This window comes from Balaenoptera musculus, chromosome X (assembly GCF_009873245.2).
Source record: "Balaenoptera musculus isolate JJ_BM4_2016_0621 chromosome X, mBalMus1.pri.v3, whole genome shotgun sequence".
NCBI lineage: Eukaryota > Metazoa > Chordata > Mammalia > Artiodactyla > Balaenopteridae > Balaenoptera > Balaenoptera musculus.
Window position 1 is genome coordinate 68,196,922 of NC_045806.1, and position 24,297 is coordinate 68,221,218.

Sequence of the window (24,297 nt, forward strand, 5' to 3'; positions counted from 1 at the left end):
CACGGAAATAGTGTCTCTGTCCTGAAAAGCTGAACACCAAAATCATACCTCTGAGTTTGTCATATCAATTCTGATAAGAAGATATAACATCACAAACAAGATAATGACAAGAGGAAAATAAGCCAGAATATAAGAACACAAATTGTCACACACAAGTACTTCTAGTAATAAAACAAAATGAGGAAAGAAAAAGCCAAACTGGGACATAAAAATCTACAAGATATGGTCCCAGTATGTTTCTAAGTAATGTTTTCCATGTAACACTAGATGTTCCTTAATGTCTTTCCATTATTGCAAAAAGACACCTCAAAATAAGGATACATAGTTTTATATATCACACACAAGAAACAGATCTTTGTGAATGGAATATACATCACTTACATTATAAAGAAAATTATGTATAGTTTCTTTTATTAAATACTGAAGTTACAAGTCTCCTAGACTAAATTGTATACTTCAGCACTCAGTAATCACCTCTCTCTGAACTAAGCAAAATAAAATACACAGCAAACAGTATACCAAGCACGCACAAGTAGATCACTTATATTCACTAAAGAAAAGTGTAATATCCTCCAGTTTACATTCATGAGTTCCTTCTGTCAGTAGCAGTAGCAGTAGCAGCAGTAGTAGCAGTAGTAATGGTATTTAAAGTAGTAGTAATGGTATTTTCTTCAACAACACAAAAAGATTCTTTCAAATTCCATCATTTAGAGAAAACAATACATACTATGCAGTGGTTCTGAATCATAAAATTTAATAATAGGACAAATTTGGCCAGACCTTTTTATTATAAATATGATTTTAAAATGTGTTCAAATTTTATGCAGATCATTAACATTAATTCCTATTTAAAAAGACTGTTTATCTTCTTGAAGTCAACTATTATGTAGCATTATCTAAAGTTTACTGAAATGCATTATAACTATATCATGTGTGCTAAGCTCACAAGTCCACTACAGTAAAGTTTCAACTATATGACCACAGGATTAAAGATAGATTAATATGCTACACTGTAATTCAAAGCACATGGAAGTCCAAAAAACAACAGTGTAGTTCATTATAAAGGGACAGATGATAATTAAATCCAATTGGTTAACTTGAAAGTCAGCTTACATAACACCAAGGTAGTGCCAACACCATGTACTTTATTTTCAAAGGCTTAACTATGACCTATTTAGTAGATTACAACACCAATATAAAGCCTTCGGCTAAAAATTTCTTCACTTGTATTACAATTCCATTAGATGTAAAATTTACAGAAGCCTTATGAAAACCTTTATTTCTAGATGAGGCCACTTATGGATAATATACAGGTCTGTCGGCACACATTATCTGTGATTTAATTCTTCTGTAAAATTTGGCATCAACCATATTAGGAGTTCACATATTAGCACAAATGATTTTTTCATCTGGCACTAAACTACTATGTTTACATTTTAGTAACTACAGAGAGTCAAATGAATGGAGTCCTTTGGTTACACACAATAAGCTTCTACAATACATTTTTTGTTTGATTTTCTTAAAAAAAAAAGAAGTCTATCCTTTCAGGATCTAATGTTAAAAAATACTGACATTGCTTGGCATTATACTATTATACTTCCATCTTAACTGTTGGTAATGATTCCCCAAACCATTATTTTACATAACCAGAAAAACTATTAAAGTAACTTTATTTGAAAGGAACTTTAGAAGTTAGTGTGCAGAGAAGTTGGTAGGACCTTGTAGACACCAATTTTATACTTAAATAAACACTTGGACACTACTGAAAAACAATGCAGTATGAATATTGTGGACCTGTATATGTTTTTTATCTCACTCTCCCTTAAAAAAAGGAAGCTTAAACAGAATATTCAAGTAATGTAGTAGAAAACAATGCCTTTGATATAAGATTAGACAAAAAGCCACACATTTAAATTTTTATTCATCCAGTTTGGCTGAGGAACACTAAAAATCTTACAGGCCAGTTGATGTTCGCTTTTTCATGCTCCGTCGTTGAGCTAAGCTTGAAGCAGCAACAGGCTCTAGGACTGGTTGAAAGGTCTTGTGAGTCAGGGCAGAATATGTGGCGACCACTGCTCCCTAAAATAATGAGAAATATCACAAAATGAATAACAATCTCTGAAAGTAAGAAAACTTCCACATTATATCATGAGAAATTTAACTAGAATACAACTTTTCCCCCCCAGGAAAATAATTGAGAATCCTTAATCTGTGCATTGATGCTCCCTTGATTAATTAACACTTGATTACTTGTATATTTTTTACTTCAATAACTATGCTTCTTACAAATTTTTAAAACACTAAAATATATTATTTTTATCAGTCTTTCAAAACTTATCGAATTTGCTTTTAAATATCTTTTTAATCTTATTTTTAATAGGAATTTTATATATTTAAGGCATATAACATGTTATTTTGATATATATACAGTAAAATGATTACTACAGTCAAGCTAATCAACATATTTTCTCTTCACACAGTTATCATTTTTTGTGTGATGAGAGCACCTGAAATCTTAGAAAATTTCCAGTACTCAATATAGTATTATTAACTATAGTCATCAGGCTTCACATTAGATCTCTAGACTTATTCATCCTACATAACTGTAACTTTGTATGCCTTAACCAATATCTCCCCATTTCCACCACCTCCATGCCCCTGGTAACCACTGTTCTACTCTCTGTTTCTACATATTTGACTTTTTTAGATTCCACATATAAGAGAGATCATGTACTATTTTTCTTTCTGTGTCTACATTATTTCACTTAGCAATAATGTCTTATGGGTTCACCTATGTTGTTGCAAATGGCAAGATCTCCTTTTAAAAAGCTGAATAATATTCTATTATATATAATATATTCCATACACACACACATCACAATTTCTTTACCCTCAGAGATTATCTGCACTCCCATGTTCATTCCAGCAATATCACAATGGCCAAGATATGGAAACACCTTAGTGTCCATCAACAGATAAATGGATAAAATACTAAACTTTAAAATCTAGGTCCAATGTCTATAAATATGGAAACCAATGGTTATTAATTTAGGAACCACTAGCCATCTTTTGTTTCCATACAAAACTTGAATTTAGTCTGCTCCTAGCCCCAGTGTCTCTTAAGAGCAAGTCAGAAACAATCAAGAAATTTTTATTTATCATCAGTAAGGCAGTAGGTAAAGAAGTTTGTTACTTAAAAAAGCAAACCAAAACAAAAAATCTATAAATATACCTTTAAAAAATAAAGATACTTTAAAGTAATTATATGTGTCATCAGTGGATGGCATGCAATGGCATTATTAGGTATCAAGCATTTAGAAGGTGCTTAAAAGTATGTTTGTTTTACCTTAACAACATGTGATGTATCATTCCTATTTGGCTGATCATTTGGCAACTGATCTCTGTGGGTTATCCACGAGTGTTTTAATACTTGTTCTGTAGTGTACCGCTGCTGTGGGTCCATATGCAGCATATGGGAAAGCAAATCCTAAATTAAAATGAAAAATATATATATACATACATGAAACTACATATCATTAAAGGTTTTAGTAAAATATATCATTTCACATTTTCTCAAAGTATGAAAGCATTAATAGCTTTGCAATCTGTTTTATTTGACCTATCATTAGGGAAAACAAAACCCATATACTGCATAGTTAACTGTCAAAAGAGAATCTTAAAACAGATTTTTCAAAATACAGTATATCCCTATTTACCATTCTAAAATCAGGGGATACCAATTCTGTGGAACTGGAATGTGGTTAGTGAGGGAGGAGAAAAATGTAAAGTAGCAGGAGCTATGGTGGAATGTGCTAAATGGTCAGGAGGAGAAAGGAACTATTGATCTTTGCTGGTAATCTGGGCCCCAAGGTATAAGGGTATCTGTATATAGATACAAGATCATAGAAGGGAGGGTCCCATGTTGTTAATATGCTCAGTAACTGGTGGTTTACTGTATAAAATACTAAAGAAAGCAAAACATAAGTCCAAGGTTAGCAGCTGACTGCTAGCATTGTAGTGGTCAGAATATCATACATTTTTCATTGGAGTAAATGTGAATATGCTTATTTTCTCTATGTTGTAATAAAAACTTATAAATGTAACATAACCTCATAATAAAACATAATTTTAAATCTATTAAATGATGTAACAATTTAAAATAAACTATCTCTACCAAGCATCTTTTATAGAAAGGAGAATTAAACTCTCCTTAACAAGCATCTTCTAATATAGAAACAAAAGCATTTGTGAACTTTTTATCACTAGCAGAAGCAGTGAGAAACCAAAGACTACACTGTAATGTCAGAATTTGAAGAATAATGTAATTGGTTGAAACTATGTAGAGGAGTAGAACAACCAATCAAAAAAATCTTTTGAAAAAAGAACATATGTGCAGAAATAAATGAAAAAATAATATTTAAAAGAACATAACAGTGAATTACATCAATAAAACAGACATAAATGATAATCATAAAAATGATTAAAGTTCCAAGGACTTCTGTGCCTCTGGCCAAGATGTAAAACCAGGAACTGGATTCACTCACCTGGTTGAAACCCAGTCCCTCCAAAAAAAAAAATACCCATAAAATATAGGAAGCAACAGTATTCAAGAGATCAGATATTAGGCAATGAACGAAAGTAACCCTTAAAAGATGGGAAACAAATCAAGTAAGCCCTATGATTGCTCTAGCTTAGAACCTTGAAAGAGTTTTCAGGATGCTGGGTAGGTAAGGAAAACTCAGGCAGAGCCTGGAAGATTCCCTGTGGTGACAAGGCAGAACTGAGAGTCAGGGAAGACCAGGGCAGAGAGAGCAAGAAAGATTAATGAAGAGGTAAGAGGAGCAGAGAGAGAACCCTGTAGGGTGTCTCTTTCAAGTGTCTTCACCACAAACCCATATGTGGTGAAAAAAATAACACAGGTCATGGGAAGAACCGTATGAAAGGATTAGAGGGAAATGGGAGTTCATGCAGGGTGAAGAATATTGCTTGTTCCCACCAGTCAGACTGGAAAATCTTATATTCATGGAGTATTTGGTAGAGAAATTGAAAGAAACCTGTCTGAGTAGTGAGTATCCCTAGATTAAACACTGCTCTGGTCCTGCCTAAAAATATCTTAAAAGGAATGCACAAAAGTATCAATTGTTTTCCCTAACTTAACTCAGAAAGTAGCTCAAGAATGGGAATACAAAAGCATCCAGCACTCACCAAGGTAAAATTCACTATGTCAAGCTTCTTATCCAAAATTACAAGGCATACAAAAGAGAAGGAAAATACAATGCAAAATGAAAAGAAAAAAACTCAATCAATCAAAATTGACCCAAAACTGAAATATATGTTCAAAAGTTAAGTAGAGAGACACAGAAGATATAAAAAGAAACAAATAAAACAGAGGTGAAAACTAAAATGTGAGACAAAAAAAAATAAAAAGAACCAAATAGGATTAATGGCAAATTTAAGATGGCAGGTAAAAAGACTGGTGAAGACATGGCAATAGACACTATAAAAAAGAAAAAGAAGTGCAAAACAAACAAACAAAACAGCAGAGCGTCAATGAGCTATGGGACAACTTCAACTGACAAAGCACACAACTGCAATTGGAGTCCCAGAAAGTAAGAGGGAAGAAAACAATATTTGAAGAAATAATGCCTCTAAAATTTCCAGATTTTATGGAAACTATGAACCCACATATCTAAGAAGGTCAGTGAACCCCAAGTAAAAGAAATAAAGAAAATTACACCAAGGGACATCAAACCAAATTGCTCAAAACCCAAGACAGAGAAAACTTTAAAAGTAACTGACAAAAGAAAAAAGACAAGTTACATATGATGAAACAAAGATAAAAATAAAAGCCCCATAGGCACATACATTAAGCTGCCCTGGGACAACCCCACCCACCAGTGGTGAGGTACCAGCCCTAGGTCCCCCCAGACCCTGCAGACAGTCACCTAGGCCCCTGGTCCCACCCACTAGCAAGCCAGCACCAGCCCTGGGACCACTGGGGCTGAACAGCCAGTCATGCCAGGACCCAGCCCTGCCCAACAGTGGGCTGGCAGCCACCACAACACAGGGCCTGGCAACCAACTGGGCTGGAGCCAGCCCTGCCTGCCAGCGCACCCAGAGTAGTGGCCCCACCACAACAGAAGGACCCACGCAGCACACACATGGGGCACCCCTAGGACACATAGCTCTGGTGATCAGAGTGGAGTATGCTGATTGGCCCCATAGAATATCTCCTACATAATGCCACTTCTCCAAGATCAGGAAACATGACTGACCTACTTAATAAATAGAAATAAACACAGATAACTGGACAAAATGAGGAGACAGAGGAATATGTTCCAAACAAAGGAACAAGACAAAATCTCAGAAGAACTAAACAAAGTGGAAGAGAGCAACCTACCCAATAAAGACTTCAAAGTAATGATCATAAAAAATGTTCAATGAACTTGGGAGAATAATGGATGAACACAGTGAGAAGTCTAACAAAGAGTTACAAAGTATAAAGAACCACAAAACAGAGCTGAAGAATACAATAGTTGAAATTTAAAAAACAAAAAAACAAAAAACACTAAGAAGGAATCAAGAGTACGTGACATGATACAGAGAAACAGATCAGTGAACTGAAAGACAGAATAATGTAAATCACCCAAGCTGAACAGAAAACGGGAAAAAAAAGAATTTAAGAAATGAGGATAGCTTTTAAAAGATTTCTGGAAAAAATACCAAGAGTACTAATATTCACATTATAGGGGTCCCAAAGGAGAAAAGAGAAAGGGACACAATTTATTTGAAGAAATAATAACTGGAAACTTCCCCTACCTGGGAAAGGAAATGGACATCCAGGTCCAGGAAGCAACTGAGTCCAAAATAAGCTGAATGAAAAGAGATCCACACCAAGGCACACTATAACTAAAACGGCAAAAATTATAGATAGAAAATCTTAAAAGCGGCAAGAGAAAAGCAACTAGTTACATACAAAGGAATTCCCATAAGACTTTCAGTTGACTTTTCAGCAGAACCTGCAAGCCAGAAGGGAGTGCCAAAGTGATGTATTCAAAGTGATGAAAGGACAAAACATACAACCAAGACTACTCTACCCAGCAAGGCTATCTTCAGATTTGAAGGAGAGAGAATGTTTTACAGAGAAGCAAGCACTAAAAAAGTTAGGTACCACTAAACCAACGGCTCTCCAAGAAATGCTAAAGGGACTTCTCTAAGTAGCAAAGACAAGACCAAAACTAGAAATATAAAAATTACAAAAGGCAAAATCTCACTGGTAAAGGCAAAGGCACAGTAAACATCAACCACGTATAAAACTACTAGGAAGGTTAAAAGACAAGAGTGGTAAAATCACCTACATATACACATAAAGTAGTTAAGAAATACACACAAAAAACATGCAAAATATGATGTTAAAAACATTAAACATAAGAGGGGTATAAAAATGCAGGGTTTTTAGATGAGTTCAAACTTAAGAGATCATCAACTGAAAATAATCATATATATTGTGAAATACGAACATCATGGTAACCACAAAGCAAAAACCTGTAACAGACACACATACACACACACACACACACACACACACACACACACGAGAGAGAGAGAGAGAAAGGAATCCAAACATAATACTAATGATAATCATCAAATCACAAGGGAAGAGAGCAAAAGATGAAGAAAGATAAAAAAAGACAAAAACAACCAGAAAAAAATTAACAAAATGGCAATAAGTATTGATACATACCTATTGATAATTATTTAAAATGCAAATAAATTAAATGTTCCAATCAAAAGACATAGAAAGTGGCTGAATGACTAAAAAAAAAAAACAAGACCATCTATATGCTACCTATAAGAGACTCACTTCAGATGTAAACACACACAAAAACTGAATGTAACAGGATAAAAAAGGTATTCCATCCAAATGGAAATGAAAAGAAAGCTGGGGTAGCAATACTTATATTAGATGAATAGACTTTAAAACAAAGACTGTAACAAGAGACAAGGACATTACATAATGACGAAGGGGTCAATCCAGCAAGATGTATATCAATTGTAAATATATATGAAACCAAAGTTGGAATACCTAAATACATAATGCAAATACTGACATTAAAGGACAAATTGACAGTAACACAATAATAGTAGTCGACATCAATATCACACTTACATCAATGGAGAGATCATCCAGACAGAAAATCAATAAGGAAACACTGGTCTTAAATGACACGTTAGACTAGATGGAAATAATACAAATATACAGAACTTTTGATCCAAAAACAACAAAACACACATTTTTTTCAAGGGCACATGGAACATGCTCCAAAGACAGTTCACATGCTGGGCTGCAAAACAAGCCTCAATAAATTTAAGAAGGCTGAAATCACATCAAGCATATTTTCCAACAATGGTATGAGACTAGAAATCAAGTACAAGAACAACAAAAAAAAACTTCAAAAAAAACCCCCGACACATGTGGAGTCTAAACAACATGCACTAAACAACCAATGGATCACTGTAGAAATCAAAGAGGAAATCAAAAAATACTTAGAGACAAATGAAAGCAAAAACACAATGATCTACAATCTATGGGCCACAGCAAAAGCAGTTATTAGAGGGAAGTGGATAGTGACCCACGCCTATATCAGGAAGCAAGAAAAATGCCAAACAATCTAACCTTACACTTAAAGGAACTAGAAAAAGAAGAAAAAAACAAAACTCAAAGTTAGTAGAAGGAAAGAAATAATAAAGATCAGAGCAGAAACAAATGAAATAGAGATTAAAAACCTCTAGCCAGAGTCATCAAGAAAAAAAGAGAAAGGGCTCAAATCAATAAAATCAGAAGGGAAAGAGGAGAAATAACTAATAGCACAGAAATAAAAAGGATCACAAGAGATTATTACAGTTATACTCCAAAAAATGTACAATCTAGAAAAAAAATGGATAAATTCCTAGAAACATACAATCTTCCAAGACTGAACCAGGAAGAACTAGAAAATGTGAACAGACCAATTACCAGTAATAAAACTGAATCAGTAATAAAAGCAATTCCCAACAAACAAAAGTCCAGGACAAATGGCTTCACTGATGAATTCTAAAAACATTTAAATAAGAGTTAACACCCAACCTTCTCAAAGAATTCCTAGAAAATTAAACAAAAAAAGAATACTTTTGAACTCATTTTATAAGGCAAGCATAACCCTGATAACAAAACCAAAGATACCACCAAAAAAATGAAAATTACAAGCTAATATCACTGATGAACATCGATACAAAAACCCTCAATAAAATATTAGCAAACTAAATTGAACAACCTATTAAGAGAAACACAAAATGATAAAGTGGGATTTATCACAGAGATGTAAAGGATGCTTCAGTATCTGCAAATCAATCAATGTGATACACCACATTAACAAATTGAAGAAGAAAAATCATATGATTATCTCAATAGATGCTGCAAATGCATTTGACAAAATTAAACATCAATTTATGATAAAAACTCTAAACAAAGTTGGTCTAGAGGTAATATACCTCAACATAATAAAGGCCATATATGACAAATCCACAGCTAACATCATAATCAATGATGAAGTCTAAAAGCTTTTCCTGTAAAATCAGGAACAAGATAAAGACGTCCACTCTCACCACTTATATTTAACATAGTACTGGAGGTCCTCACCAAAGGAATCAGACAAGGAAAAGAAATAAAATCAATAAGGAACACAGTCCTTAAATGACACATTAGACCAGGTGGACTTAACTGATATCTACAGAGTGTTCCATCCAAAAGGAGCAGAATACACATTCTTTTCAAGTGCACACGGAACAGTCTCCAGGATAGATCACATGCTAGGCAACAAAGCAAGCCTTGGTAAATTTAAGAAAATTGAAATCATATCTAGCATCTTTTCTAACGATGATGCTATGAGATTAGAAATCAACTACAAGAAAGAAACTGCAAAAAAACACAAGCACATGTAGGCTAAACAATATGCTCCTAATCAACCAATGGATCACTGAAGAAATCAAAGAAGAAATAAAAAAAAATACCTAGAGACAAATGAAAATGAAAACATGAAGATCCAAAAGATATGGGATGCAGCAAAAGCAGTTCTAAGATAGAAGTTTATAGCAATACAAGCTTACCTCAGGAAACAAGACAAATCTAAAATAAGGAAGCTAACCTTACACCTAAAGGAATTGGAGAGAGAAGAACAAACAAAACCCAAAGGTAGTAGAAGGAAACATAAAGATAAGAGCAAAAATAAATTAAATAGACACTAAGAAAACAATAGAAAAGATTAATGAAACTAAAAGCTGGTTCTTTGAAAAGATAAACAAAATTGATAAACCTTTAGCCGGACTCATCAAGAAAACAAGGGAAAGGGCCCAAATTAAGAAAATTAAAAATGAAAAAGGAGAAGTTACAACGAACACCACAGAAATACAAAGGATCATGAGAGATTACTACAAGCAACTATATGCCAATAAAATGGACAACCTAGAAGAAATGGACAAACTCTTAGAAAGGTACAATCTCTCAAGACTTAATCAGGAAGAAATAGAAAATATGAATAGACCAATTACATGTACTGAAATTGAATCTGTAATTTAAAGCTCTAAACAAAATACCTATGACATTATTCAAAGAACTAGAACAAATAATCCTAAAATTTATATGGAACCATAAAAGACCCAGAATTGCCAAAGCAATCCTGAGGAAAAAGAACAAAGCAGGAGGCATAATCAACCCTCCCAGACTTCAGAAAATACTATGAAGCTACAGTAATCAAAACAGCGTGGTACTGGCACAAAAGGAGACAGACAGATCAATGGAACAGAGTAGAGAGCCCAGAAATAAACCCACACACCTATGTGCAATTAATCATTGACAAAAGAGGCAAGAATATACAATGGGGAAAAGACAGCCTCTACAGCAAGTGATGCTGGGAAAGCTGGACAGTCACATGTAAATCAATGAAACTAGAACACACCCTGTCACACCACACACAAAAGTAAACTCAAAATGGCTTAAAGACTTAAATATAACACAAGATACTATAAAACTCCAAGAAGAGAGTGTAACAGGGAAGAGCCAACCCTGACTCCATGTTGGATCTGTTTCTTTACTTTAACCTTTGCTTCCTGTTGCTTTTGTTCACTGACAGGATACTGTCTATACATAATGGCCTGCCTTGGGTAACCCTGCCCCTCTGTGTGAAAGTTAAACCAAAGTGCCTTTGTTCAGGGAAACATCCTGACCCTGTCCACCTGTGAATAGCTGCAAGAAAGAAGAAATTAACACATCCCCTCCCCAAGGCTGGCCATTCCAGGAGGTAGTTACAAGACATAGCCTTTTTATTTTACTTCCTCACCTCCTCCCCCTCTCTATTCTATAAAACAAACTGGCATCCAGACCCCGATAAGATGGTTTTTTGGAGACATTAATCTGCCATCTTCTCAGTCTGCCAGCTTCCCGAATAAAGTCATATTCCATACCTCAACACATCATCTCCCAATTTATTGGCCAGTCATGCGGCAAGCAGAGCGAGCATGGATTCAGTAACAAGAACACAGGCAAAACATTCTCTGACATACATTCTACTAATGTTTTATTAGGTCAGTCTCCCACGGCAACAGAAATAAAAGCAAAAATAAATAGGACCTAATCAAACATATAAGCTTTTGCACAGTAAAGGAAACCATAAACAAAACGAAAAGACAACCTACGGACTGGAAGAAAATATTTGCAAATGATGTAACCAACAAGGGTTTAATTTCCAAAATATACAAATAGCTCCTACAATTCAATAACAAAAAAACCCAAATAACTCAAATGAAAAATGGGCAGAACACCTAAATAGACGTTTCTCCAAAGAAGACATACAGATGGCCAAAAGGCACATGAAAAGATGCTCATCATCACTAGTTATAAGAGAAATGCAAATTAACATTACAATGAGGTATCATCTCAAACCAAGCAAAATGGCCATCATTAAAAAGTCTACAAATAATAAATGCTAGAGAGGGTGTGGAGAAAAGGGAACCCTCTTATGCTGTTGGTGGGAATGTAAATTGGTGCAGCCATAATGGAAAAGAGTACAGAGGTTCTCAAAAAACTAAAAATAAAGGTGCCATATGATCCAGCAATCCTACTCCTGGGCATATACCCAGCCAATGCCATAATTCGAAAAGATACATTCACCTCTATGTTCATAGCAGCACTATGTACAGTAGCGAAGACATGGAAGCAACCATCACTAAGTGTCCATCGACAGATGAATGGATAAAGAAGTTGTGGTACATACATAGAATGGAATATTACTCAGCCATGAAAAAATAATGAAATAATGCCATTTGCAGCAACATGGATGGACCTGGAGATTATCATGTTAAGTGAAGTAAGTCATAAAGAGAAAGGCAAATACCATATGATATCACTTTTATGTGGAATCTAAAATACAGTACAAATGAACATATCTATGAAACAAAAACTGACTAACAAATATAGAGAAGAGACTTGTGGTTGCCAAGGTGGGGAGGGTGGGGGAGGGAAGGATTGGGAATTCAGGATTAGCAGATGCAAGCTATTATATATAGGATGGATAAACAACACGGTCCTACTGTATAGCACAGGGAACCATATTCAATACCCTGTGATAAACCATAATGGAAGAGAATATGAAAAAGAATATATATATATATATATATATATATATATATATATATGTATAACTGAGTCACTTTGCTGTACAGCAGAAATTAAACACAACATTGTGAATCAACTATACTTGAATAAAATTACAAAAAAACCCACTCCCAACAAATAAAAGTCCTGGACTAGATGGCTATACAGGCGAATTCTACCAAACATTGAGAGCACAGTTAGCACCTATCCTTCTGAACCTAGTCCAAAAAATTGCATAGGAAGGAATACTTCCAAACTTATTCTGTGAGGCCACCATAACCCTGATACTAAAACCAGACAAAGATATCACAAAAAAAGAAAATTACAGGCCAATACCACCAATGAACAAAAGATGCAAAAATTTTCAACAAAATACTAGCAAACTAATCCAACAATATATTAAAAGGATCATACAACATGATCAAATGGAATTCATCCCAGGGATATGAGGATTTTTCAATATCTGCAAACCAATAAGTTTGATACACCACACTGACAAGTTGAAGAATGAAAACCATATGATCATCTCAACAGATGCAGAAAAAGCTTTTGACAAAATTCAACATCCATTTATGATAAAAACTCCCCAAAAGGTAGGCAAAGAGGGAACCTACCTTAACATAATAAAATCCACATGTGAAAAACCCACAGCTAACATCATACCCAACAGTGAAAAGCTGAAAGCATTTCCTCTAAGATCAGGAACAAGACAAGGATGTGCATTCTTGCTACTTTTATTCAACACAGTTTTGGAAGTCCCATCCACGGCTATCAGAGAAGAAAAAGAAATAAAAGGAATTCAAATTGGAAAAGAAGTATAACTGTCACTGTCTGCAGATGACATGATACTATACATAGAAAATCCTAAAGACACTACCAGAAAACTACTAGAGCTTATCAATGAATTTGGTAAAGTTTCAGGATACAAAATTAATGCACAGAAATCTCTTGCATTCCTATACACTAACAACAAAAGATCAGAACGAGAAATTAAGGAAACATTCCCATTTACCACTGTATCAAAAAGAACAGGAGCTTCAAGATGGCAGAAGAGTAAGACGCGGAGATCACCTTGCTCCCCACAGATACATCAGAAATACATCTACAAAGTGGAACTGCTCCTATAGAACACCTACTGAACGCTGGCAGAAGACCTCAGACCTCGCAAAAGGCAAGAAACTCCCCCATGTACCTGGGTAGGGCAAAAGAAAAAAGTAAAAAAAGAGACAAAAGAATAGGGACAGGACCTGCACCTGTGGGAGGGAGCTGTGAAGGAGGAAAGGTATCCACACACTAGAAGCCCCTTCGTGGGCAGAGACTGCGGGTGGTGGAGGGGTGAAGCTTCGGGGCCACGGAGGAGAGCGCAGCAACAGGGGTGCAGAGGGCAAAGCGGAGAGACTCCCGCACAGAGGATTGGAGCCGACCTGCACTCACCAGCCTGAGAGGCTTGTCTGCTCACCCGCCAGGGCGGGTGGGGGCTGGGAGCTGAGGCTCGGGCTTCAGAGGTCAGATCCCAGGGAGAGGACTGGGGTTGGCTGCGTGAACACAGCCTGAAGGGGGCTAGTGCACCACGGCTAGCCGGGAGGGAGTCCGGGAATAAGTCTGGAGCTGCCAAAGAGGCAAGAGACTTTTTCTTCCCTCTTTGTTTCCTGGTGCATGAGGAGAGGGGATTAAGAGGACCACTTAAAGGAGCTCCAGAGACAGGTGCGAGTCGCGGCTATCAGCGCGGACACCAGAGACGGGCATGAGACGCTAAGGCTGCTGCTGCCGCCACCAAGAAGCCTGTGTGCGAGCACAGGTCAATATCCACACCTCCCCTCCCGGGAGCCTGTGCAGCCCGCCACTGCCAGGGTCCTGGGATCCAGGGACAACTTTCCCAGAAGAACGCACCGCGCACCTCAGCCTGGTGCAACGTCACGCTGGCCGCTGCCGCCACAGGCTCGCCCTGTATCCGTACCCCTCCCTCCCCCCAGACTGAGTGAGCCAGAGCAGCCGAATCAGCTGCTCCTTTAACCCCATCCTGTCTGAGGGGGAACAGATGCCCTCAGGCGACCTACACGCAGAGGCGGGTCCAAATCCAAAGCTGAGCCCCGGCAACTGTGCGAACAAAGAAGAGAAAGGGAAATCTCTCCCAGCAGCCTCAGGAGCAGCGGATTAAATCTCCACAATCAACTTGATGTACCCTGCATCTGTAGAATACCTGAATAGACAACGAATCATCCCAAATTGAGGAGGTAGACTTTGGGGGCAACGATATATATATATTTTTCCCTTTTTCTCTTTTTGTGAGTGTGTATGTGTATGCTTCTGTATGTGATTTTGTCTGTATAGCTTTGCTTTAACATTTGTACTAAGGTTCTGTCTGTCCGTTTTTGTTTTTATTACTTAAAAAAGCTTTTTCTTAATAAGTATTTTTAAATAACAATTTTATTTTATTTTACTTTATTTTATTTTAATCTTCTTCTTTCTTTATTTTTTCTCCCTTTTATTCTGAGCCGTGTGGAGGAAAGGCTCTTAGTGCTAGAGCCAGGCATCAGGGCTGTGCCACTGAGGTGGGAGAGCCAAGTGACACTGGTCCACAAGAGACCTCCCAGCTCCATGTAATATCAAACGGTGAAAATCTCCCAGAGATCTCCATTTCAACGCCAAGACCCAGCTCCACTCAACGACCAGCAAGCTACAGTGCTGGACACCCTATGCCAAACAGCTAGCAAGACAGGAACGCAACCCCATCCATTAGCAGAGAGGCTGCCTAAAATCATAATAAGGTCACAGACACCCTAAAACACATCACCAGACATGGACCTGCCCACCAGAAAGACAAGATCCAGCCTCATCCACCAGATCACAGGCACTAGTCCCTCCACCAGGAAGCCTACACAACCCACTGAACTAAATTTAGCCACTGGGGACAGACACCAAAAACAACGGAAAGTACAAACCTGCAGCCTGCGTAAAGGAGACCCCAAACACAGTAAGTTAAGCAAAATGAGAAGACAGAGAAACACACAGCAGATGAAGGAGCAAGGCAAAAACCCACCAGACCTAACAAATGAGGAGGAAATAGGCAGTCTACCTGAAAAAGAATTCAGAAAAATGATAGTAAAGATGATCCAAAATCTAGGAAATAGAAGAGGAAAAACAAGAAACGTTTAACAAGGACCTAGAAGAACTAAAGAGCAAACAAACAATGATGAACAACACAATAAATGAAATTAAAAATTCTCCAGAAGGGATCAATAGCAGGATAACTGAGGCAGAACGGATAAGTGACCTGGAATATAAAATAGTGGAAAAAACTACTGCAGAGCAGAATAAAGAAAAAAGAATGAAAAGAACTGAGGACAGTCTCAGAGACCTCTGGGACAACATTAAATGCACCAGCATTCGAATTATAGGGGTCCCAGAAGAAGAAGAGTAAAAGAAAGGGACTGAGAAAATATTTGAAGAGATTATAGTTGAAAACTTCCCTAATATGGGAAAGGAAATAGTTAATCAAGTTCAGGAAGCACAGATAGTCTCATACAGGATAAATCCAAGGAGAAACATGCCAAGACACATATTAATCAAACTATCAAAAATTAAATACAATGAAAACATATTAAAGTTGTAATTATTAGTGAATTATTGTTTTATTAAAAATTTCTGCTCTTGTAGGAATCTGCCTTATCTACAAAGCATATGTTAAAATTACATTTTAAAATATGAAAACTGTTTTCACAATAGAAAATAATTACCAAAATATTGATTTTATAAGCTGCTCTTTGGAGTTGACAAAGAATGTCCAAATGTTTCTGGATTCTAATGGAAATCTTAAAGCTTTTTATTGCCTGTTTTTAAAGGTAATCTTGGCCAATATAATAGAAGATTAGAGCTAACCTCATGCTCAATGGTGAAAATCTGAAAGCTCTTCCTCTAAGATCAAGATTAAGACAATAGTGCTCACTTTCACCACTTTTATTCAGAATAGTACAGGAGTCCTAGTCAGAGCAATTAGGCAAGAAAAAGAAAGAAATGGTAACAAATCAGAAAGGAAGAAATAAAATTGTCTCTGTTTGGCTATTGTAAATAGAGCTGCAATGAACATTTTGGTACATGACACTTTTTGAATTATGGTTTTCTCAGGGTATATGCCCAGTAGTGGGATTGCTGGGTTGTATGGTAGTTCTATTTTTAGTTTTTTAAGGAACCTCCATACTGTTCTCCATAGTGGCTGCATCAATTTACATTCCCTAAGTGTCCATCAACAGATGAATGGATAAAGAATATGTGGCACATATAAAAAATGGAATATTACTCAGCCATAAAAAGAAACAAAATTGAGTTATTTGTAGTGAGGTGGATGGACCTAGAGTCTGTCATACAGAGTGAAGTAAGTCAGAAAGAGAAAAGCAAATACTGTATGCTAACACATATATATGGAATCTAAGAAAAAAAAAAAGGTCACAAAGAACCTAGGGGCAAGACAGGAATAAAGACACAGACCTACTAGAGAATGGACTTGAGGATATGGGGAGGGGGAAGGGTAAGTTGTGACAAAGTGAGAGATTGGCATGGACATATATACACTACCAAACGTAAAATAGACAGCAAGTGGGAAGCAGCCGCATAGCACAGGGAGATCAGATTGGTGCTTTGTGACCACCTAGACGGGTGGGATAGGGAGGGTGGGAGGGAGGGAGACGCAAGTGGGAAGAGAATGGGAACATATGTATATGTATAACTGATTCACTTTGTTATAAAGCAGAAACTAACATACCATTGTAAAGCAATTATACTCCAATAAAGATGTTAAAAAAATAGAATAAAATACATAGGAATGAACCTACCTAAGGAGGCAAAAACCTGTACTCTGAAAACTGTAAGAAAATGATGAAAGAAATGGAAGATGACACAAACAGATGGAGAGATATACCATGTTCTTGGATTGGAAGAATCAATATTGTGAAAATGAATATACTACCCAAGGCAATCTACAGATTCAGTGAAAACCCTATCAAATTACCAATGGCATTTTTCACAGAACAAGAACAAAAATTTTCACAATTTGTATGGAAACACAAAAGACCCCGAATAGACAAAGCAATCTTGAGAACGAAAAATGGAGCTGGAGGAATCAGGCTCCCTGACTTCAGACTATACTACAAAGCTACAGTAATCAAGACAGTATGGTACTGGAACAAAAATAGAAATATAGATCAATGGAACAGGATAGAAAGCCCAGAGATAAACCCACACACATATGGTCACCTTATCTTTGATAAAGGAGGCAAGCATATACAGTGGAGAAAAGACAGCCTCTTCAATAAGTGGTGCTGGGAAAACTGGACAGGTATATGTAAAAGTATGAAATTAGAACACTCCCTAACACCATACACGAAAAGAAACTCAAAATGGATTAAAGACCTAAATGTAAGGCCAGACACTATCAAACTCTTAGAGGAAAACATAGAACACTCTATGACATAAATCACAGCAAGATCCTTTTTGACCCACCTCCTAGAGAAATGGAAATAAAAACAACAATAAACAAATGGGACCTAATGAAACTTGAAAGCTTTTGCACAGCAAAGGCAACCATAAACAAGAAGAAAAGACAAGCTTCAGAATGGGAAAAATAAATATTTGCTAATGAAGCAAGTGACACAGTATTAATCTCCTATATATACAAGCAGCTCATGCAGCTCAATATCCAAAAAATGAACAACCGAATCCAAAAATGGGTAGAAGACCTAAATAGACATTTCTCCAAAGATATACAGATTGCCAGCAAACACATGAAAGGATGCTCAACATCACTAATCATTACAGGAATCCAAATCAAAACCACAGTGAGGTATCACCTCATACCAGTCAGAATGGCCATCATCAAAATATCTACAAACAATAAATGTTGGAGAGGGTGTGGAGAAAAGGGAACCCTCTTGCACTGTTGGTGGGAATGTAAGTTGATACAGCCACTATGGAGAACAGTATGGAGGTTCCTTAAAAATCTAAAAATAGAACTACTATACGACCCAGCAATCCTACTACTGGGCATATACCCTGAGAAAACCGTAATTCAAAAAGTGTCATGTACCAAAATGTTCATTGCAGCTCTATTTACAATAGCCAGGACACGGAAGCAACCTAGGTGTCCATCAACAGATGAATGGATAAAGAAGATGTGGCACATATATACAATGGAATATTACTCAGCCATAAAAAGAAACGAAATTGAGTTATTTGTAGTGAGGTGGATGGACCTAGAGTCTGTCATACAGAGTGAAGTAAGTCAGAAAGAGAAAAGGAAATACCCGTATGCTAACACATATATATGGAATAAGAATAAAAAACAAAAAAGGTCACAAAGAACCTAGAGGCAAGATGGGAATAAAGATGCAGACCTACTAGAGAATGGACTTGAGGACACAGGTAAGGGAAAGGGTAAGCTGGGACAAAGTGAGAGAGTGGCATGGACATATATACACTACCAAATGTAAAATAGATAGCTAGTGGGAAGCAGCCACATAGCACAGGGAGATCAGATTGGTGCTTTGTGACCACCTAGACGGGTGGGATAGGGAGGGTGGGAGGGAGGGAGACGCAAGTGGGAAGAGATATGGGAACATATATATATGTATAACTGATTCACTTTGTTATAAAGCAGAAACTAACACACTACTGTAAAGCAATTATACTCCAATAAAGATGTTAAAAAAAAAGAATAAAATACATAGGAATGAACCTACCTAAGGAGGCAAAAACCTGTACTCTGAAAACTATAAGAAAATGATGAAAGAAATGGAAGATGACACAAACAGATGGAGAGATATACCATGTTCTTGGATTGGAAGAATCAATATTGTGAAAATGAATATGCTACCCAAGGCAATCTACAGATTCAGTGAAAACCCTATCTAATTACCAATGGCATTTTTCACAGAACTAGAACAAAAAATTTTAAAATTTGTATGGAAACACAAAAGAACCTGAATAGCCCAAACAATCTTTAGAAAGAAGAAAGCAGCTGGAGGAATCACACTCTGTGTCTTCAGACTATACTACAAAGCACAGTAATCAAAACAGTATGGTACTGGTAAAAAAATAGAAATATATATCAATGGAATAAGATAGAAAGCCCAGAAATAAATACACACATATTTGGTCAATTAATCTACACCAAGGGAGGCAAGAGTATAGAATGGAGAAAAGACAGTCTCTTTTGTAAGTGGTGCTGGGAAAACTGGATATCTACATGTAAAAGAATGAAATTAGAACATTCTCTAACACTATACACAAAAATAAACTCAAAATGGATTAAAGACTTAAATGTGGGCCTTCCCTGGTGGCACAGTGGTTAAGAATCCACCTGCCATCCACGAACATGGGTTCGAGCCCGGGTACTGGAAGGTCCCACATGCCGTGCAGCAACTAAGCCTGTGCGCCACAACTACTGAGCCTGCGCTCTACAGCCCGCGAGCCTAGAGCCTGTGCTCCACCACAAGAGAAGCCAACTCAATGAGAAGCCCGTGCACCTCAACGAAGAGTAGCCCCCTGCTCCCACAACTACAGAAAGCCCGCGCGTGGCAACGAAGACCCAACGCATTCAAAAATAAATTTAAAAAAAAGACCTAAATGTAAGACCAGATACCATAAAACTCCTTGATGAAAACATAGGCAGAACACTCTTTGACATAAATTGCATCAATATCTTTTTGGCTCTGTCTCCTAGAGTAATGAAAAACAAAAACAAAAACAAATGGGACCTAATTAAACTTAAAACCTTTTGTACAGAAAAGGAAACCACAAACAAAATGAAAAGACAACCTATGGACTAATTAAGGGATTAATCTCTGAAATATACAAACAGCCCAGGTAGCTCAATATCAAAAAACCAAACAACCCAATCAATAAATAGGCAGAAAATCTAAATAGACATTTCTCCAAAGAAGATATACAGATGGCCAACAGGCACATGAAAAGATGTTTAACATCGCTAATTATTAGAGAAATACCAATCAAAACTACAATGAGGTATCACATCACACTGGTCAGGATGGCCATCATCAAAAAGTCTACAAACAATAAATGCTGGAGAGGGTGTGGAGAAATGGAAACCCTCCTACATTGTTGGTAGAAATGTAAATTGGTGCAGCCACTATGGAGAGCAGTATGGGGGTTCCTAAAAAAAAAATTAAAAATAGTGTTACCATACGATCCTGCAATCCTACTCCTGGGCATATATCTGGAGAAAACCATAATTCGAAAAGATACATGCATCCCAATGTTCATTGCAGCACTATTTACAGTAGCCAAGACTTGGAAACAAACTAAATGTCCATCAACAGATGAAATGAGAAAGATGTTTTATACATATACAATGGAATAATACTCAGGCATGAAGAAGAATGAAATAATGCCAATTGCAGCGACATGGATGGACCTAGAGATTATCGTACTAAGTGAAGTAAGCCAGATAGAGAAAGACAAATATCATATCATTTATATGTGGAATGTAAAAACAAGTGATACAAAATTAACATATTTACAAAACAGAAACAGATTTACAGATGTAGAAAACAAACTTATGGTTACCAAAGGGAAACGGTGGTGGGGGAGGGAAAAACTGTAGGTTTGGGAGTAACATATACACACTAATATATATAAAATAGATAAATAACAAGGACCTACTGTATAGCACAGGGAACTATAGTCAATATTTTGTAATAACCTATATGGGAAAATAATCTGAATAAGAATATATACATGTATATGTATATGTACAACTGAATCACTTTGCTGTTCATGTGAAACTAACACAACATTGCAAATCAACTATACTTCAATTAAAAAAAAGAAATAAAATACATCAAATTGCAAGGGAAGGGGTAAAACTGTCACTATTTGCACATAACATGATGCTGTATAGAGAAAATTCATATATCTCCACCAAAATGCTATTAGAACAAATAAATTTAGTAAAGTTGCAAGATACAAGATTAATATACAGAAATCTATTGCTTTTCTATACACTAATAATAACCTATCAGAAAGAGAAAGCAAGAAAACAATCCCATTTAAAATCACATTAAAAAGAATAAAATACTTAGGAATAAACTTAACCTGGGAAGTGAAAGACTATCCTCTGAAAAGTATAAAACATTGATGTAGGAAACTGAAGACAATAAAAAGAAATGAAAGATATCCTTTGTTCTTGGGTTGAAAGAATTAATATTGTTAAAATGTCCATACTACCCAAAGCAATCTACATATTTAATGCAATCCTTATCAAAATACCCATGACATGTCTCAGAGAACTAGAGCAAATAATCTTAAAATTTGTATGGAATCAGAAAAGACCCCAAATTGCCAAAGCAATCTTGAGAAAAAATAACAAAGCTGTAGATATCATGCACCCTGATGTCAAATTATACTACAAACCTACAGTAATCAAAACATTATGGTACTGGCACAAAAACAGACACATAGATCAATGGAAAAGAACAAGGCCCAGAAACAAATTAATGTTTATATGGTCAATTAATCTCCAACAAAGGAGGCAAAACAATACAGTGGGAAAAAGACAGTTTCTTCAATAAAAGGTGTTGAGAAAACTGAATAATTACATGCAAAAGAATCAAACTGGACTACTTTCTCACACCATATACAAAAATAAACTAAAAATGGATTAAAGAATTAAGACCTGAAACCATAAAACTCCTAGAAGAAAACATAAACAGTACACTCTTTGACATCAGACTTAGCAATATTTTTTGAACATGTGTCCTCAGGAAAAGGAAACAAAACCAAAAATAAAGAAATGGGACAACATCAAACTAAAAAACTTTTGCACAGCAAAGGAAACTATCAAGAAAACGAAAAGGCAGCCTACTGAATGGAAGAAGATATTTGTAAATAATATTACTGATAAGGAGTTAACATCCAAAATACACAAATAACTCATACACTCAACAGCAAAAGAACGAATAACCTGATTAAGAAATGGACAGGGGACCTGAATCAACATTTTTCCAAAGGCCTACAGATGGCCAGCAGACTAATGAAAAGATGCTCAACATCGCTAATTATCAAGGAAATGAAAATCAAAACCACACTGAGATACCACCTCACATCTGTCAGAATGGCTATTATCAAAAAGACAACAAACAACAAGTGTTGGCGAGAATGTGAAGAAGTGTTGGAGAGAATGTGGAGAAGAGGGAACCCTCATGCACTGTTGTTGGTGGGAATGTAAATTGGTGCAGCCACAAAGGAAAACAGTATTGAGGTTCCTCAACAAATTAAAAATAGAACTGCCATATGATCCAGCAACTTCATCTGGGTATTTACCCAAAGAAAACAAAAACACTAATCCAAAAAGTTATATGGAGTCCAATGTTCATTGTGGCAATTTTTACAGTAGCCAAGATATGGAAGCAACCTACATGTCCATCAATAACAAATGCATATATATGTGTATATATATGTGTGTATATATACACACACATTCACTGGAATTTTAATAAACCACTAAAAATGAAATCTTGCCATTTGCAAGAACATGAGTGGATCTAGAAGGTACTATGCAAAGTGAAATAAGTCAGAGAAAGACAAATACCACATGATCTCACTTATATGTGGAATCTAAAAAAACAAAATAAACGAATACACATAACAAAACATAAACAGTGTTATAGATACAAAGAACAAGCAGGTGTTTGTGAGAGAGGAGGGGAGTACAGTGAAGAAAGAAATAGGTAAGGGGGATTAAGAGGTACAAACTTCTAGTTGTGCAATAAATGAGTCATGGGTATGAAATGTACAGTGTGGGAAATATAGTCAATCTTTGGTGACATATTGTAACTAGACTTACCATGGTGACCAATTTGAAATGTATAGAAATACTGAATCACTATGTTGTGTAACAGGAACTTACACAGTGTTGTAGGTCAATTATATTTCAAAAACAAACAAGCAAATTCATAGAAAGAGAGATCAGATTTGTGGTTACCAGAGGCAGGGTGTGGGGGAAATAGAATTGGATGAAGTAGCTAAAAAGTACAAACTTCTAGTTACAAGATAAGTAAGTACTAAGGACGTAATATACAACATGATAAATATAATTAAAATGCTGTATATTTTATATGAAAGTTGTTAGGGTAAATTCTAAGAGTTCTCATTACAAGTGAAAAATTGGGTTTTATTTCTTTAATTTTGTATGTATATGAGATGCTGTATGTTCACTAAACTTACTATGACAAATATTTCATGATGTACATAAGTCAAATCATTATGTTGCACACCTTAATCTTATACAGTGCTGTATGCCAATTATATCTCAAAAAACTGGAAATTAAAAAAAACACAAAGAAATGAACCTAGAATTTTATACTGAGTGAATATATCTTTCAATAATAATGGAGAAAACTACCAGGGATTAAGAAGGTCAATTCATAATGATAAAGGGGACAACTAATCAAGAGGTCAAATTTATAAATGATTTATGCACCTAAAAACAGAGCTTCAAAATACACGAAGCAAAAACTGATATATCTGCAAAGAGAAAAAGACCAATCCATAATTATGGCTGAAATATGAAAGTAGACATCACAACAGTGTCTACAAAC

General features: G+C 36.1%; 1 protein-coding gene across 6 annotated transcripts in view; it reads right to left on the minus strand.

Annotated features, from left to right (window-relative positions):
* Positions 1-531: 531 nt before the first annotated feature.
* Positions 532-24,297, minus strand: part of RPS6KA6 (ribosomal protein S6 kinase A6) — a 146,386-nt gene continuing 122,620 nt past the window's right edge. For all 6 annotated transcript variants that reach the window (XM_036841133.1, XM_036841134.1, XM_036841132.1 and 3 more), the window contains 2 exons: positions 3,347-3,487; positions 532-2,079 (listed from right to left, as the gene is read on the minus strand). In XM_036841133.1, coding sequence (XP_036697028.1) covers positions 1,954-2,079; positions 3,347-3,487 — 267 coding nt within the window. In that variant the 3' untranslated portion in view covers positions 532-1,953. The remainder of the gene's footprint in view (positions 2,080-3,346; positions 3,488-24,297) is intronic.